Genomic DNA, 18,212 nt, shown 5'->3' with positions numbered 1-18,212 from the left:
CGAGCCTCAGAAACTGGACTGTGAAACAGCTCTCCCCATTCATAAAGCTCACTCTTGTTATGCTCGACCAGCAGCATACTGCATTTGATTGATTCTTGCTGTTTTATCTTTTTTATTTTTTCACTTTTTCATATAGTGTCAGCAGGCAATTTGTCAGAGCACCAACTCTTTTGACTGATACTGTGAAAATTTAGTTTTTCAATCCACATTGAAAGGCCTTCTCTTTAAAGGGTGAGTTCACCCAAATTTAACAATCATATATTTTCTCAGATACTTCCAACATTATCTTCACATGAGGATAGTTTTGATTTTAGTTGCTCAGGTTTTGAGATTCTTGCCACCACACCATCACAGTGGAGGTAAATGGAATTTACTTTGTGGTCAAAGCATCAACAGATTACATTTAAAATAAAATCAACAGCAAAAACAGAGTCACACTTAATCTGGATAATCCACAGTCAACAAGTAAAACAGGCGAGAAAGCTAGCGTACTTGTATTTGTTTTATAAATGGTGTGAGCCAACCTTTCAAGCCTGTAATGAGTCCCACAAATGAGACATTTTGTTTTTATACACAGCACCCTGTATTAGTATGAGGGATCTCAACTGTTAACCATTAATCGGTTAATCAGGCCTTAATTGGTTAACCACTGAGAATATTTTGACTGCGTATGTATGTTTGTCTAAAGGTCAATTTTGCTGCTCTGGCACCATTCGGGTCTTGTGAGAGCTAGCTAGCGGCGCCACTTACTTGGTGATTGACACTGATAACGCCGTCCCGACCCAACAGCGTAGTTGTGGAAACAGTGTGTCCATGCTTCGGCCTACCGCCAGGTCGCCCTGGTGTGTAAGCAGCTCGGTTTTGAGCCGCGAACCCTGTTTAGCATTGTTAACTCTGTTAGCACTGTTAGCTCTGTTAGCATGGCTAGCAGTGTCAGCACAGCTAGTGGTGCTAATGTAACAGACTGTATATTGTGAGTCCCCTTTTCAGTTGCCGTAGGGCGGAGAAAGTTTTAGGGGGATCATGCATGTGTGAGACTTTATGGTGTGAAGAAAACTATATGGGCAGCCGTTGCTGTCGGAGCATCCCTTTTATTGTTTTATGAATTATTCAGTTAGGCAAACCCAGGACGCTCTGCTACGCTAACGTAGTTAACAATGCTAAAGGGGTTTTGAGGCCAGAAGTTGGCCACTATCTTTCTGCAACCAGCAGTAATTGTGAATGAGCAGTGCCGCTAGCTACCTCCAACTAGGGTCGGGAGGTGCGCAGGGCAGAACGGCTGAGGCTAACCAGTGGAAACTGTATGGTGGGCAGTAAGCACCATGGTCCCGCACATTAATGTGGTGAGCCAGCTGTCTGCCAGCAAACAGAAAATAAAAGGCAACATATTTACATCACAAAACATAAAATTTCACCATCTCTAAATTTGGCTTTTTTTTTCTTTTGTTTTTTTAGAAATGAACCAATTAGTAACCAGTTGATGCATGTCAGGCTATCAAAAGCAAAATTAACCAAATCTGACATCCCTAATTAGTATCACTTTATGCTCCACATGCAACAGCTGCACAGGTTGTTTCCTCTCGTGGATTTGGTGCAGAAACTTAAACAGCTTCAAAATTTCAACAGAGACAGATATGGATAAACACTGTAAAATGACAAGTGGGTCCTAAAAGGGGACCGAGCAAGACATAGCCAATAAAGTCCTTTAATTTAGGTCATTATAAATCCCTTTAGTCAGTCAGATTATGTGTAAGTGGAGCATAAAAGTGCTTTTTAAGTCCACTTTGAATTATTTTGTGCCACATATTAGTTTATATTTCTAGAATAAATCTGTCCCTCTGACTCTTGATTGGCCAGTTGCCAAAGTGAGTGGCTGTCCAGACAAGTGCATGGCACAACCATCCTAGACTTGGCTTGCAGCCATTACTTATTTCTCCTGCTCTTAAGTCTGATAAAATGATAAAAGTCCTCATGAAAAAAAAATCTGGGATCTTCCCTTTTGCCACGAGCAGAGATACATTTCCTCCTGCCTGTGACTCACAGGTGGCCACATCAAGCCTGCTGCTGCGCTCTCCTTCCTCAGTTGTGGATTTACAGTCATGCTCCGAGAAGTTTGTCACAAACATGTGCTTAAGAGGCGATGAGTGACTCCACAATGCTGGCTCTATCACAGTCGCTGTGGTAATTGCTGTTTATCAGCCTGCCTTCTCTAAATCAGTTGTCAGGTGCTTTTATTTTGAACTTTAAGAGAAATCTTGATCGGTGGCGAGCAGCAGCTAATGTAAGCCTTACCTGATCAAACAGAACCAAAGCCTTGTATTTGTAAAGAAATCATCAAATTATCTTCCTGGGTAATTACTATTTGCCCTTTTTTTGCTGTGATTTCCCTCCCTGAGGCAGACAAGGCTAAATTAGTCAAGCTTTAAATGACATTATACATCAGTTGTGTTACAGGGATGATTAAAGTGCACTGTGGTTGACAGGATCAAGCCTTCTTGTTAGACAGACAGCAATGAATCACTGAGTAAACCCACATCAACCAACTTTATCCACATTTGTACTTGCACACAACACAAATGATTTAACTTGTCATTGTAAATCACTACATAAAGTCTTTTAAAGAAAAGCCACAAATTAATATTTTTTTCCAGAGAAATCATTTATTTTTGTTTATTTTCAGGTCTGTTTGCTTGTGTTGATCAGCAGCTGCAACTCTTACTCAAACACTCCCCACACAACTCACCACAGGAGGCCCTTTGAAATCCCCAACATGGGAAGTTTTGTATGTAATCATTTAGATTCATTTTGAATATCAATGGCACCGGAATGCCGAGGATCCAGTTTTAATGGGACAATAAAGACGAACCACAAAGGTTTCCTTTTTCTTTTTTTTTTTTTTTTTACTTCTTTTTTTTTCCTCTTCTTTTTTTAATGGCAGCAGGGATGTGGGTTCGCTTTACTGCTGCCAGCTCGTAAACACATTCACACCTCTCTTTCATTTAAATGCGGGATAAGTTATAGCACATTATTGAAAAAAATCGAGGTCGACAACAACCTGCATTTGAATGCTGTCTGGGAGAGCCGAGGCCAATCCACAAACCTGCAGCACTTTAAAAGGCACGACTAATCAGTGAGGAAGAAGAAGCAGTTTCTGTCACTGTTCACTAATGCAATAATAATAATACTAATGACAATACTTAATACTGATATTTATTATCATTATATAGGCCTTAAGGTGATAAAAACTGAAACTAAAAATATGATTTGACGCAAAACTTAAGATAAATGAAAACATGGTCCAATAAAACTCATATAAATAAACAAAAAAATACTTTATATCATCCCATGCCTCAAATTAGACGTTAAAATCAGTTTGCTTTGTCTTTATCCAAACACAAATTCGATCATTTCCCAAATTTACTTTAGGAAAAGTATAAATATTAATTTTAATAAGCGGGAAAAAACAAACCAAAAAGCAGTTCATCTCCTTGTCCTTGTTCTCCTCTGCGCAGCGCTTTGCCCACCGAGAGGAAAAAACCCTCTCCAAGCTGATGGTCTCTCCAAGATTACCCTATCAGGTGCAAACCGCTGACATGTTTCCACCCACCAACAACAAAAAAGCCTCTCTGTGCCCAAATCTCAAGCCGCAGACGCACAAACACCACTGACAAGCACTGCTGCGCCATCATCAGCCCCCAAAACCTCTCCAGGGATCCGCTGCTGCTGCCGCCGCTGCCGATTTCCACACTACGGTTTTTTTTGAAAACATAACTTCTTTTTGTAAGCCTGGATAAGTTTGTTTGGCCACTCTTAGCGACTTGTTTTTGGTGGAAGGGCGTTTTGTTATTCACCGCTTTTGCTTTTTCTCCACCGCAGCACTTGGTAGAATAAAATGACCCATGCAAGGTGTAGAAATCCCCCGCAGGTACGGACGGAGCTGAGGAGGTTGTGATCGCTGGAGCAGCAGGATTGGGATTGTGGGGAAACTTGGCTATAGGTGCGCGAAGGATATTTTTTGAGCGAGGGGATTTTTGTTTTTGGAGAGGTTGAATTTTCTGAATCCTCTCCACGCTTGGCACCGATTTACGGAGACGTTGCGGGATTTCGGGGAGCGGAGGAGACTGAAAAATAATCTTCTGGATAATTCCCCCCCAACAAGGAAACACCTAATGTTGCACTCCGTGACTCTGTTGCAGCTCTCCAGTGATCTATCCTTACACTGGGATTCAATCTCCTACTTACCGCCGGAGTTGTGTGCGTAAAGGACGCGCAGGGGAGCGAAAGCAAGAGAGAGGGGGGCGATTTCGCCAACCTTTCCCGGGGCTCTAAATCTGTGCAAGCAGGTGTACTTCAGGTGTATTTCTGCGAGTCAAGATGTCTGTGCTGCCTTCGAGGTTCATATACCTGTAAGTGTTCCACATCTCCGTTTGCTCCTTTTCCACATTAAACCATGCATTCTTACCAATAGAAGTCGCCAAAAGCTTCATATTTGCGCATTGCTTTCATCCAGGTAGGCTGCGTGTATCCTTCATGTAATTGCCTGTGTGATTCACTCCCCTCCTCCCTTCTCTCTCCTTCTCTCTCCACATAGGTGTTTACATTTTCTGGTACTCTATTTCCAGCTACAGGTATGTTTACTCCCTCATTCAACTCGTTTTTATGTGCATGTGTTTGCATGTTACTGTGCAGCTTTTTAATGTGAATAATGCTGATGGTGGGTATAGATTATACCCAGGGTGCTCCCTAGTATATGTAAAAGCAGGATTAACTTGCTTCTAGCCAGAAATATTTATTGGGGTCCTGAAAAAAACGGCCTATTATTTTAGAAGGAAAGCATGCGTCATGCGTAAAAGCGTAAAATATTATAAAATCAAAAAGGATATTGCGAACAATGGGGAAAATAAGTGAGGTTATACCAATATTTTATTGGTACACAATGATAAAAGTATCTTAGAAATGTATGAACAAGTAACGTGACTCAATATTAAACACTTAAGACACCCTGAATTAATATTACAGCAGCGCTATAGGAGAGAAATGCGATTTTTGCATTATAGTCCCAATAAAATGACTAATGGAGAAACACTATAACTTGCTGTAATGATAAAGAAATATAATTCACCACCATGGAAACGCTTATGTGAAGCGTATCAGCTGTTTTGCACGCGGACTAATCTAATATGTCCAAACAATCTCATCAGTCTGGCAAAGATTAATTAAAAGCAGTTGTTTTTAATCTGGACTTCAAGTAGCAGTTTCGGTGTTTTACAACAGAATTGTGTAATAAGTATTTTGATCCCTGGGGTTAAAAGTTGTTCTTTGAACAGATGGGCTCGTTTGGCGCTCGTTGCCTCAGTTTTTTATTAGTCGCGTCTCACTTTGAACAGTAATGATTTGCAGGCATCCACTCACCTAATTGTGCGCTGTGATTCAGATAAGATGCAGAGAGCACGCTTCTCCACTCATAAAGCTATCTGATCACTTTATTGCCATGACGTGTGCGATCATAATTTTCCACGTGCTGTTGTTTTAAATTAATCTCAGCGTTGCTGTGATCTTAAATATTAAAACAGGAAATACTGTTTTTTTTTTTTTTTTTTAGGTTTTCATCCATTTCTGCGATGCATTTTCTTCCACACAAGCACCACACAGTTGATTATGTCTTTAACAGATTGCAAAAAATATTATATTTTAGTGAAGCATACCAAAGTAGGGAGTTAACATTTGACCTTTTGGGATGAATAAAACACTGCTCAGGGGGAAGTTTGTTCTAAACTATATAAACTACATTTTATTGGTTGCACAGTTGTGTTTAACTACCAAGTTTTTTCATTTCAGACCCCCTTCTCCCAGTCAGGAAGCCAGTAGCTCTCAAAGACAAAATAACAGGTCTAGCTCCTGAAATAAATTCTCTGATCCAGAACTTTATTTAATGAAATTTCTCAGTGACAAATTCTAAAACCCCACAAACTAGAAACAATGTTATATAAGTCTATGTGCTCTGATTATTCCAACAGAGCTGGCACAAACAAAGCTATAGTGTTGACTGACCATGACTTCGTGCAGAATGTGATCCAACGGAAGTATGAGGTGCACTGATGAATGATATTTTATGTTTTTCTTTGCTGTGGTTTGCCTGTTTGTTTTGGTTTAGAAAAAAAGTCAGATTAGATAAAGGCATTTATCAAACAAAGGAAATGCATCGTGAGTGCTTTCAGGATAATGATCAAGTAAAAAAAAAAAAAGAAAGCAGGAATAGCCCTTTAATGCCCTCCTTTCACATTGCCTATCCATGGGTGCATCTTAGCACTGCTGCATATGTCCAACGGCTCCAACATGTCATGTTGTGGTTGAGAAACAACAGAATCAACCACAGCTGAGAGTAAACTTTAAATGCACCACCAACATGCGAGAGTGTGTCTTTCCCAATTTGTGTGTGTGACCCCGTCTGTGTGTCGAGCAGATAGCAAGGTGTATCTTAGATGGATGCGACAACTAAGCTTCCTGCGCAAAGATGAGTGCCAGACTTTTGAAGTTTCAACCATATCCGTTTTCATGCTGTGTCTTTGAAGAAAGGAGACAGCGTGATAAAAAACTGTTGTCGCTGGTGTTCACCTCAGCCATGTGCTTAGGCTTGCCTTTCCCTTGATGCAAAATGCAACTGTCTACCAAACACACCTTTATGTTTGTTTAGAGATGGGGAGATTTGGGATAAATCCCTCAGCAGCGGAGTTAGGCCGCATTTTGCTGTGTGTTTGTTTTTTGTTTTTTTTTTAGTTTTTTTTGTACTTCCTCGTCAGCTTTGAAGTTGATTTTGAGAGAAAGTTAACAAGAGACGATGCTGATGTTTGACTTTTTAACACATTTTGTGTGTCGTACTGGATGAAAACTTTTGCTTTAGAGATATATTTTTAACCAGCACAAATCCAGATGTAATCCAGCTTTTTTCTTTTTTTAGCATCATCTGTGACTTTGAACCTTGTATCAGTAGTTTGTGAAGTGCAGAGATCAGTTGTCAGTCAGTTTGAATTGTGTTTTTCCTCGGTTGAAAAGTCCTGTAGGTGATGCTTTTTTCTTTGTTTGTTCAGCCGTTGTGGCTGCTGCTGCTGCTCATGCTAACTGCTAAGCCCTTAAATGCATCATTTTCTGGAGTTTCCCTTGGGAGCACTTATGTTGAGAGCATCAAATATGAAAGCTTGAGTAGTGCTCTTTGTTTGGAGCAAAATTTAAAAAGCCCCATCGGTCTCCAGTAACATTTGCCTGATATCAGACAGAATTGTAAACTTAGATTTACACATTTTGTCATTAGTCTTAAATGTCTCACGCAGGTGTACTGGAAATGACAAATGGTTGAGTCCTGGTTGTCCTGGTCCTGGTTGAGTTTAGAGGATTAATTAGTTGGTTTAGGGTGACTATAGAGTTGGGGTTAACATTTTAGGGATCAACAAAGTTGCAAAGATTGCTGATTGTAGTAAAAGTATATAAATATTAGAGGACAATCTATGACATGATTGTCGTGGCTGAGCAGTTGTTTCGTGCAGGTTGTGTTGCGTTGGAGTGCACTTAGAGGAAATGTAACCTGACTAAAGAAAAAGTGGCAAAGTCAGAACCTGTAAGGGGAGAAAATGTGCCAGTAGAGCCACAGCTAATTTTGATACCTCTATTTTAAAAGAAAAATATCCATGAGAGCAATGCATGATCTGCTACCCCGAAAGAGAAAATGTTTCCCCCAATAAAAATCCTATTGCATGAAGTAAAGTCATCACAATGTTTCAGTTTTGATTCCTTCAAGTAAATATTAACACCCCAAATGAGTTGCATCAGTAGGTGATGCATTTTGATATCCAGCCTCTCATTTTTTTTTACAAGGCCTGTTGCCAAAAGTAACATTATGGGCGTGTTTCTTAAATGTCAAGATACAGAAGCTGTGTCCCAGTTAAGGGGCTGGATCCTCAGAGGGCCACATTTCTAGACCGAATACGTCATAATGAGCCAACAAGTCCGTCTTATTTCAAAAGCCCAAAGTCCAAGTGTGGCCCAGAAATGCTGCCTAACACTGTTTATGATTCTGTTGGACATTTGATGGGATATTCCTTGTGTCGACATTAGATGTTGGCATCTAAACTTAGCATCAGTTTTGTCGCTTCTGGTGTGTGGCGTAGGTCCCAACCTGAAGGACTCACCTTCGTGGACATTGTTCTTCAAAGGATTAGGCGCCTGAATTGGGGCACAGCTTGTTTGACACCTGGTTCATAAGACTATGTTTGGAGCCTCAAAAACATTGCTCTCAGATTTATTTTTTCTCTCTGGATTTGTTCTTCCGAGGCCACAATTTCCCATCATGTTTCCTACGTGTCATTAATTTACCAAAGTTAGAATAACAAGGACTCGGGGTATGTAATGTGTATATAATTAGCCACCTGAGAACAGCCACATAAAAAGCCATTACTGTGCAATTACCACACCATACAGCTGGGGAAATGGGATCTTGGCGTGAACTGAGATTCCAGGGCTTCTGAAAGTATACGTTTCCGCTCGCTCTTCCACATGTTGGGTGACACAGTTGCTTTTTTTTTTTGACACGCTGTTGAAGCCTGCGATTTCCTCCGTTTTTATGTCAGGTCTAAAGGTGACTCGTAAACAGCCGGCTAGTGAATTCTTAAAAGGTGGATACGGACAATTTGATCAGAAAGTCCTCCTACAAGAGTGTTTTTGTGGTTCAGGGTGCCTCCTGCCATCTCTCAGTCTTGTCTTCCGCCCGCTGCGTTTCCTAATTTATGGACCCTACTCCGCCTGCAGGCAGATATTTGTTTGATGATAGTGCAACAGGTCTGGATGCTTCAGGTGTATAATTGCTAGTGGCTTGCTTGCTTGTGGAAATGGAGTACAGGTTTCTCAATATCGCCTGGGGCGCATAGTATACTGCTGTCTCAATATGAAGCAACAGAAGGTTGCACTATGGGCTTTGCACTTGTTCTGTGGGATTTTTACTCAAACCTGTGACTTCATTAACACATCTTGTTGCGTATTTATCAGCTTGTAAATGCAATGCATATAAAATGTGCCAGTTGAAAGCAGGAAGAGAAACACTAAAATGCTGCAGCCACAATTTCCTGGTTGGTTGCTCAGTTTTTAAACCCCTGAAGTACAATTTTTTTGACACAGGGCCCATAAAAGCAACAGCACATATTACTATCAACACCTGTGCTGTGACGATCTCTCACTGTCTGTCTTTCGCTCTCTTCATCTGCTCTCTCTCTCTGTTTCCGCCTGTCTCACACCTCTGTGCAGGAATCCCAGCAGACCTCTGCTGATTTCAGGTTTTACATTGAGAACCACACGAGGAACCCGGACGACCTGAGCCGGAAGCAGGTCCGGATCTATCAGCTCTACAGCAGAACCACGGGGAAACACGTCCAGATCTTGGGGAAGAAAGTCAACGCCAACGGAGATGATGGGGGCAAGTATGGTATGGGAGAACTCCTGTGCATCTCACCTGACACTTTAGCTAGTTTGCTATAACAGGATGAGAAATCACCACCACCTACCAGCCAGATGTTGGTGCTTCTTGAGATCCTGCCTCACTCCCTCCTGCCACTTTGGCTGTTTACTACCCATTGTGTGGAGGTTGTTTTCCATGCTCTGTGTTTGACCTGGGTGAAGAGGACAGTGACTTTCTCAAGCCACCAACTACTGGTTGGCCGGTCGGGGTGGCTGGAAACAGAATGAAATTGCTGACCTTGCAATGGATGTTTACTGCAGCCTTTGGGTATCCAGAGCAAGTCTATTTTTACCTTGATAGATTTATAGGCCAACACTGTGAATTTTTGCCAGAATACCTCATATGGATCAAAACTGACTTGTTGGTTTCCCACTCTGCAAAATATTCTTTACTGCTGATTGTAAGGGTTAGGCTATGAGCTTTTATGTTATTATAGGATGCAACTCTGAGGCATTACTCAACTTTATTGTCTCATAATTTATCAGAAAATGTTGGTGTTTTAATGAGTAATTGGAATCTGACTGTCCATATTGGAAAATGCAAGTCATTACATCTATGACTGTGTTGTCCTTGAACCTGAAAGGACCAAAGAAAGAAAAACTAAATGTTTGTTTGATGACCTTAGACTCGACTTGACAAAAGATTTTCTTGGACTTAAACACCAATGACTCGTGACTTCACTTGGACTTAAGCTTTTTGACCTGAAAATACTTGATACCTTCTCCCAAGCCCAAAGATGAATAAGTATGTTATTTAAAAGTGTGCCATAAAGCAATTAATTCACTCTAATTTCCTGTCTTAACAAATGTTAACGCTTTATTCCCAGTGAGTCGACACTTAATTCCTCATTCGACCCTCTTTGTTCAAACCAGTCCAGCAACATCCAATCAAGTTGCAGAAGAGAACCGTGAATAGCTGAAGTTACGTTACTGAGCGCCAGATGGAAAAAGTTATGATGAAGTAATGCGTGGTCAACAAAAAACAAAGTGCAATATGCGAAATGTCCAACTTGCAACAAACTTGTTTTAATGATTAAAATCCACATTTTTAAAACCAGTATGATTTTGTAAATTTAAAATATTGCTCTGTTTTAAAATGGCATTACATTTGGTGAAGAGTTCTGAGTTATGACTTGTTTAGGACTCGAAACTCAAAGTTTGGGACTTGAGACTTGCCAGTCTTGACTTGGGACTTGACGTAGGATTTGTCAGTCTTGAATTAGGACTTGAGTGCAAAGACTTGACATTGTTTTTGTGACTTGCAACACAAAGACTTGGTCCCACCTCTGGTCATTGTCATAGTTATTGTTGAATATGGGCAACCAGTTTGATTTGTCGAGCAGTATAAAAGTACCTCGCTCCAACTTGTTACACACAACAGTGACTAAAGCCATTTGACAGATTTTGTTTTACACCTAAAGGTATGCTTCTATCAACCTTAAGTACATCCGTCTTTGTTTTCTGTGTGGACTTGTTCACAATTTCAAATCAAAACAAATGCGGCGGATGGGTAAATTGCCGGTCAGTGCAGCGCTCTTTGATGCAGCGGCAGCAAACACAAGGCAACAGGACTTGTTTTGTGCTTTCCTGCAGATATTGTGCTCATAACAGCTGACTCACGGCTCGAAAATTGCTGGTCTTGAATGCCTCTGAGTGAGTGTGTTCAGTCGCAGATGCGCCGAGGCGAAGTTTCCTCACTGCTTGTTAGAGCTTGAGTGGAAGCAGATCCAATTTTTCCCATGAGGCCTTGCCAATTCTACCCTCCGCCCCTCCTTCTCCTCCTCCTCCTCCTCCTCCTCCTCCAGTCCCCCGCCCTCCTCCTCTTCCTCCTCCTCCCCATCCAGCTGCAGTACCTGGCACCTGTGAACTCCTTTGCACTCACTAATAAGAAGATACTGTGCTTGCTCTGATCCACTCTCAGTCACTGCAGCTTCACGGCAGAGGACTGCAAACCGCTGCAGAAGAAATATATCACTTCAGTGTCGCACTAGGTCCATATCAGTGCAGCCAGAGTGTGGCTGTTATCATTCTTCTTAGTATTAGCGTAGCATATTCATTACTTTAAAAAGACGAGAGCCATTTTTTTACAGAACAATCTGTCATAAATGACACCTGTTGTCCTCTCAGAGCAGATGGAGGGTCACAACAACGGCTTTTAAACTGAGAGATGCTGCACTGTGGAATTAAAGCAGGAGAATCAGCTTTTTTGGAAGGTGACCCCAAGTTGAGGTCAATAAATGCCGGCTGCACCAAAGTAGAAAACATTGCACAAGTTATGAAATAACTAAAAATGGGATTATATTTAAAACTGATCAGATATTCTAAAATATCTGTCAGAATTCTTTCAGTTTTGCCTTTTTATCCGCCAGCTACGGCTGCCAGTGGAGTCTTGAGCGTGAGAATTGTTTAAAGGAATACCCGGCGTTAATATACAAAACATCACATTGACCACTCACTGACTCAAAGAGATTTGCTTGTGGATGCTGTTCAGATAAAAAGACATGACTCCACTTTTGGTGCTTTGCCATCAGGGGTCACAGACAGAGGATAACTCAGAGAGGGGAGGAAAATATTGTTTTATCTGATGTTCTGGGTCGAGGCCTCATAGCTGAGGTTGAATTTTGGGTCTCCGTGCAAAACCAGCAAAGAGCGAGAAGGCCAAAGTGTTGTCAAATGACTCCTGATTTGACTTGCAGAGCTGAAATATCTCTTGAAACATCGTTCACTTCGTTACATACCAGGATTTTTTTTTCCCTTCTCACGGACCTCAAAAAGGTCCAGACTGATCTTCTCCAGTGATCAAAAAATAAAGCCACAAATATTGTGCTAGCAACCAAATAAGACATAACAGAAATCTCTCAAAACAAAAAGAGGAATCACTTCTAAAGTTTCACCTATTAGACAGGTTTCCTTCTTCCAACCTTCCTCCCAAGGTTGGATGTTAGGGTGAGGGGGGGGAGTTACTTCTGCCCCCGAGCCCGTCCCATCCCTTCGCCTATTCTTCCTCTGCTCCCTTGAGCGCTACTGAATGGCCCTGTGTGTTAAACAAATGGATCATCTTAACTTTTTGATTGAGTGAGCACAGACTAAAGGGAACTTGAAACCTAATCCTGAGGGGCACATAACCGCTCCACAAATGTTTGGCAGATCTCTTTGCTGGTTGAGGGGCAAGCAGAGACAAAGGTGACCTCGCGGGGGTTAACATTTGGGGGGTGGGAGGGGGTGAATAAAAGAGCCGCCGGGATGCGTCTCGAGAGTGGATTACTGCTGTGTCAGGCTCAAGTGGCGGCGGTATTGTTGTTCTGGTGCATATATGGTTTTGTGTAAAGAAAGATATACACTCAGTATACCTTTGGAATAATTATTTGCTCTGGAGACCATTACTTGGTCCTTATTTTCTAATTAAAAACAGGCTACAACATAATATTTTTCCACATGTACAGAAAAAATGATGCTCGTGCAGTGTTTGCAGTGTGTGTCAAGTCAAGGCAAATTTATTTCTGTAGCCGAAAATCACAAATCCATGTCCTGGAGTTTACAGAGCTTTGTTTGTTTGTGATTTTCAGCTATTAAGATAATTTTTTTCTTGTAATCCTTGATGTGTTTTAAGGTAATTTAATCTCTGGTGCAACCAATATTGGTGGTTGACTCCTTTGTTTGTGGTGGTGTATATGATGAAAAATGTATTCATGAAATATAAACTTGATAAACAATTACATTAGTGCACAATGTAGGCTTAATAAAGTTTTCTTTATGAGGCTCTGATGAGGCTCAAATGTAGAGTGCTTCGGTTCCTTTACAGGACTGGAAATTAAATACGATTAAATATGTGGGCTCTCAAAAAAACAGTATTGAAAAAAGTACGGGAGCCCAGACACTGTCGACCATAAGTGAGATAAACATACCAGATATGTTTAAATGTATGGGAACTCTTAAATGTTTTATTTATATGAGCAGAAAGACTTATACATGCTCTTAACAGAGTCTACTTCTTCTTTTCTTTTCCAGCTCTCCTTGTTGTCGAGACAGAAACCTTCGGGAGCCACATTCGAATAAAAGGAAAAGAGAGCGAACACTACATTTGCATGAACGAGAAGGGCAAAATAGTCGGAAGGGTGAGTATCTTTTGGTTTATATTTTTGGAATATCATAAAAAATGACTTCAATAGAAGCTCAATATTTTAACTGACAAGATCAAATCACCACTTTCTGATATCAAAATGAATATTTTAACTGGAGCTCTTAATCCAGGCTGAATTGAGCCTCAGATCTGCTTTCTCCTGCTGTTTTTGTACACCCTAACAAAACCCCTTTGATAACTCACAGCCCTTCTTCCATTACGTAATCGGCCTACTCCTTTGACACTCGATCAGTCAATTACGGCCTGCAATCACCACAATGCATTGAGAGACTAATGGTCACTTAGGAGGAATGCCATTGCAATTATATCACTTAGTCACACCAGGTGGCCACAAGCGCGGGATGACTGCATGTGACTCTGCGGACGACCGCTTCGATATGGAAAAGAAGTTAATATTTGAAAACGTACACTGCGGAGGCACACGTGTGATTTTGTTGCATTAATAACTCATGCTGTCAGCGTCGCAGGGGCTGCAGTTATTCACACACGTTTTCACTCTCTCATCGTGGTCATCTGTTAGAAACATGCATTTTTTAGATTTAGTTGCAGGGGCCTCATTTGTTTAAAAAATGTGCTGCAACTTCCTCCTGTAAACCACCGTAGGATTATTTTAACAATCGGATAAAATGACATTTAAATTGTTGACTGCTGTTGGCTTTCAGCTTGTTTAATGATAAGAATAAGTTGTTCTGTGTGTCACAGAAATTCTGGACACATTCAGTAAACTCCCCAATGTTGGCATCACGGTTTTAAAAGGTCTTTTCACCTAAATTAAAGAAAAAAGAGAAGCAAAAAATATTTCTTGACTTATCATTTCTGCTATGAAGACATGCAGATAATCATATTTTTATGGGCCCGGCTTTGAGATATGTCTCAGATATTTACTACCACCCTGTTTTTAGAAGTCCAGCAGCACTGTGCTGTTTCCTCGGATAATCCGCAGACCTCTCTGTGAATAGATTTCAGTGGAACTTCTTTCTACTTCCAAAGAAAAAGTCTGTTGTAGAGTCGCATAACATCCAAGGTATCTAATTGTAAAAGGTGTGAACCGTGAGCATAGTACAGGACAGTGCATCAGTTAAAAAAAAAATCATAAAAATAGGCCTATAGTTCAGTATCTTAAAGCAATAGTTTGACTTTTGGTCAAAGTTCGATGAGAAGGTTGATAGCACTCTGTCACCTCTCTGGTAATTATAAAGCTACACTGCCAGTTTTAATGCTAAGCTAAGCTAACCGTCTCCTGGCTCTCACTATATATTTGGCTTTCAGACATGGAATTACCCTTTCCCAATGCTGTGTTCATACGATGGGCGACAACGTGTGACCAGCTACATTATTGCTGAACCGTCGTTGAACTGTTGCTTAAGTGCCTGTTAGCATAGTTATGTCGCCACAGGCTTGTGTGTGTCTGCTACTTGCAACTATACACTTTGAGTGGACATCATCTAAAGTTAGTATTTAATCAATCAATTTAGTCAATCAATTGATGCCAGAGCCCCATTTTAACGTCACATTTTGCATCCCCATGTGCACCATCATGCACAGTAAGCTAGCATAGCATCAGCTAAGTAAGCTAACTAACACAGCACCACAGCTAGAAACAAACAATATGACTGGTTGACGCTTAACGGCATCATTGGAGCGCTGAAAAGAAGTTGAGGCCAGCTCAACTTTGATTTGTGGCACCTCAGTTTGTAGCTTCCAGACCCCCAGGAATGCAGCTCAGTTTTTTCCAGTGGCCACTCGTGGTATTGCAGCATTTCCCCATAGAACACAACTGTAAAAGAGATAAAGCTGTTGACAGGACACTTCGAACTGCAAACAATTCAATCATGAAGCTTTCTATTATGAATTTTTGGGTTAGGATTGGTCAGTCAACCCTTTGCAAAGTCCTGCCTCTTTGTGATGGTTGTCAAGCTGTTGGAGCTAGCATGGAGCCCACACTACAAAAATGGCACGACCTTAAGAAATATTATCAATTTTTTGGGAAAAATTAAAAATCGAATTCACAGAGAAGCAGACAGAGGAGTCTACAACATGTATTAAAGGATATATCGAGGATGTCAAACTGACTCAGCAGCAACAACAGGTTAAAAAGACAAAGATAGACAGAAGCTAAAGCCGAACTACAGGCTACAGATGACCACTACAACACATTCAGTAGGCTATACCTTAGTTAGCTAGCTAACCCTACACTTTTTGGGATTCGATTTTGGTACTGGAACGGAGAAAAAATGCGTATCTCCTTCCAACCTCTCCAGGTGATGAAAATCATTGATACACGACAACAACTCCTAACTCTTAGGATGATCTTTTCTATAATGGCGTTTGACTTCACAAAGGAAAATTCATGTTCTTAACAAATAACCAGCATTTTAGACTTAAAACTGTTTTACACTAAAATGGAAAATACAAACCTCCAGCAGAGAAGCAAACCAATCTGAGCCTGAACACACTGATGCAACAGAAATAAGCCAGAATGTTAAACAGAGATCACGCTGTCATGTTCATAATGAGTTAATGCTCTATTTTCTTTCCTTCTTTCAGCCCGATGGAAGGAAGCAGGAGTGCGTTTTTGTCGAGGAATTCCTGGAGAACAACTACACAGCTCTTGTGTCAGCCAAGTACAAAGGATGGTACCTGGGCTTCAACAGGAAGGGGCGGCCCAAGAAAGGCTCGCGGACCACGCAGAGGCAACAGGAAGTCCACTTCATGAAGCGCCAGCCGAAGGGCAGGCCGGACCCGCTGGAGGAGTTTCGTTTCACCACAGTGACTAAGCGGACACGAAGGGCTCGGCGATTAAAACCCAACCCCAAGAGGAACTGATGGGACCAATGGGACAGCACTAATTTTCCTCGGGGAAAAAAAAAAAAAAAAAAGAAATACTGTAACTGAAAATCTCAAGCTTCTTGTCTTAAAAGAATCACCTTAAAGACTTCACTTCTGTAAAAGAGACAGACAAAAAGAACAAAAAAAAAAGTCAAAGATGTTTTATTTTTGTATTTCAGGATGACTGAATATTTCCTAACTCTTGGATTCTTCTGGGTTGATGTCATTGTGCTAACGTGTCTGTCATGTTATTTATACTGGATAAACTAAAGGACCTCTGAGAGAATTCCTGTCGCCGTCGTCCTCAGCTACGTTTGAACTGCAAGCTGAAGGCCCACTTTCTTTTTGACAATGGGGGCTGAAGCAGGAGCTGACGCAATGTTATAAAAATCAGCCAACTAGAGATTTATTGGAATACCTGTCGGTTTTTGTTTGTGTTGCCCCTGACAACGCGGATCCCATACTTTCCACTGGAATCAGACACCATGGAGATGAAACGGAGAGAGGTGGCAGTCACAGGTGACACTGCCGGGATAACTGTGTAGCTTTGAGTGCAATATTTTACAGGTCTCTCTCTTTCTCTTCCTCTTTTTTTTTTTTTCCATACGTCTCTCAACCTCAGCTCCACTCGTGGCTCCTGGAATGCGCTGAACCCTCCGAGTACTGTGTGTGATTTCCTTGACATTTCCATGCAGCCTGTGATTCAGCTAAAACACGACATGCTTTGACTAGTCGGGCACCAGCCGTGGCTTTAGTCTTGTTTAAACACCTAAAAAGAAAACAATACAAACAAAAAAAATTACCCCTGATGTGATTCATAATTCCACAATGTCTTCCAACTTCATCACGTTTGGGAGACGGATGTTAATCCCTCTCGTCTCTCCCCCTTGGATTTTTAACAGCTCTTTCTCACATGTGTTAAAGTTGTTCCAGAAAAGGATGCCTTGATTCTTTGAGTGTGAGCTAGCTAATATTTTGGGGCTGGTGATGAAGACTTCCTCTACCTCCTTGTTCTTTTTTGTTTATCTTCACCTAGTCTGACTGTCTGCGTTCAGTTAATCTCAAGAACCTTTCAGTTGACGCTGAGCTGAACTGAGCTCCTCTTCTTTTTTTTTCTCCTTCCTTCCAAAATCATCTTTCGACTGTGAGCTCATCTTCGCTCCTTTCACTCTCACTGGATGAAAGTCTCAAAGATGCTTTTGGGAAAGCTTATCCCTGTGCTTGTTTTGTCAGATCAGTGATCCACACACAGGAATACTGTAGCTCTGAACACCCCTGATCACTTCACAAATCCACATTTGACAATTAAGACTTCTCCCGAGAAACCCAGAAAACCCAACATGTCCAGGATTATGGTGACATTTCCGGGGACTTGTGGTCGAGTCTGACTCGCAAAGGGGAAAGTCTGTGCTTCTATCATTCCTTCTGTCACTGACGACAAGCCTCTTTTCACCAGTAGTATGTATTCACCTGTCTGCTGGCAGGTTTTTGTATGAGTCGCTACTAACAACATGACACATTTATGATTTTTTTTTTTAAACAAATGTAAGCAAAAATAATTTTATGACTATTATTAAGATATTTATTGCCTCCCTTTGTAAATAAAATGTGATGAGTTTTATTTGGCCTCTGTTAATAAAATGAGGACTATATTTTAAAAAAAGACCCACTTTATGTCTTTATTGCTCAGTGTGGAGAATGGCAAAAGTGCCTTTATGTCCCGGTTTAGACTGTAGTTTGA

The 18,212-nt window shown here is 41.0% G+C and overlaps 1 protein-coding gene across 1 annotated transcript; it reads left to right on the top strand.

The window, feature by feature from the left end:
• Positions 1-2,471: 2,471 nt before the first annotated feature.
• fgf24 (fibroblast growth factor 24) lies at positions 2,472-16,565 on the top strand. The gene is made up of 5 exons (XM_033632623.2): positions 2,472-4,406; positions 4,592-4,628; positions 9,292-9,469; positions 13,510-13,616; positions 16,190-16,565. Exons 1-5 carry the CDS (start codon positions 4,375-4,377, stop codon positions 16,466-16,468), a joined length of 633 nt encoding a protein of 210 aa, XP_033488514.1. The 5' UTR covers positions 2,472-4,374; the 3' UTR covers positions 16,469-16,565.
• Positions 16,566-18,212: the final 1,647 nt, after the last annotated feature.

This window comes from Epinephelus lanceolatus, chromosome 7 (genome assembly GCF_041903045.1).
Source record: "Epinephelus lanceolatus isolate andai-2023 chromosome 7, ASM4190304v1, whole genome shotgun sequence".
NCBI lineage: Eukaryota > Metazoa > Chordata > Actinopteri > Perciformes > Serranidae > Epinephelus > Epinephelus lanceolatus.
This window is presented reverse-complemented; position numbering and strand designations above follow the sequence as displayed.

What these genes read in the sequence shown, in the direction of transcription:
- fgf24 (XM_033632623.2), top strand. Translation starts at nt 4,375, where the DNA reads ATGTCTGTGCTGCCTTCGAGGTTCATATACCT. An exon ending in TACTCTATTTCCAGCTACAG is followed by an intron (nt 4,629 to 9,291) that starts GTATGTTTACTC and finishes ACCTCTGTGCAG; the next exon opens with GAATCCCAGCAGACCTCTGC. An exon ending in AGGGCAAAATAGTCGGAAGG is followed by an intron (nt 13,617 to 16,189) that starts GTGAGTATCTTT and finishes TCCTTCTTTCAG; the next exon opens with CCCGATGGAAGGAAGCAGGA.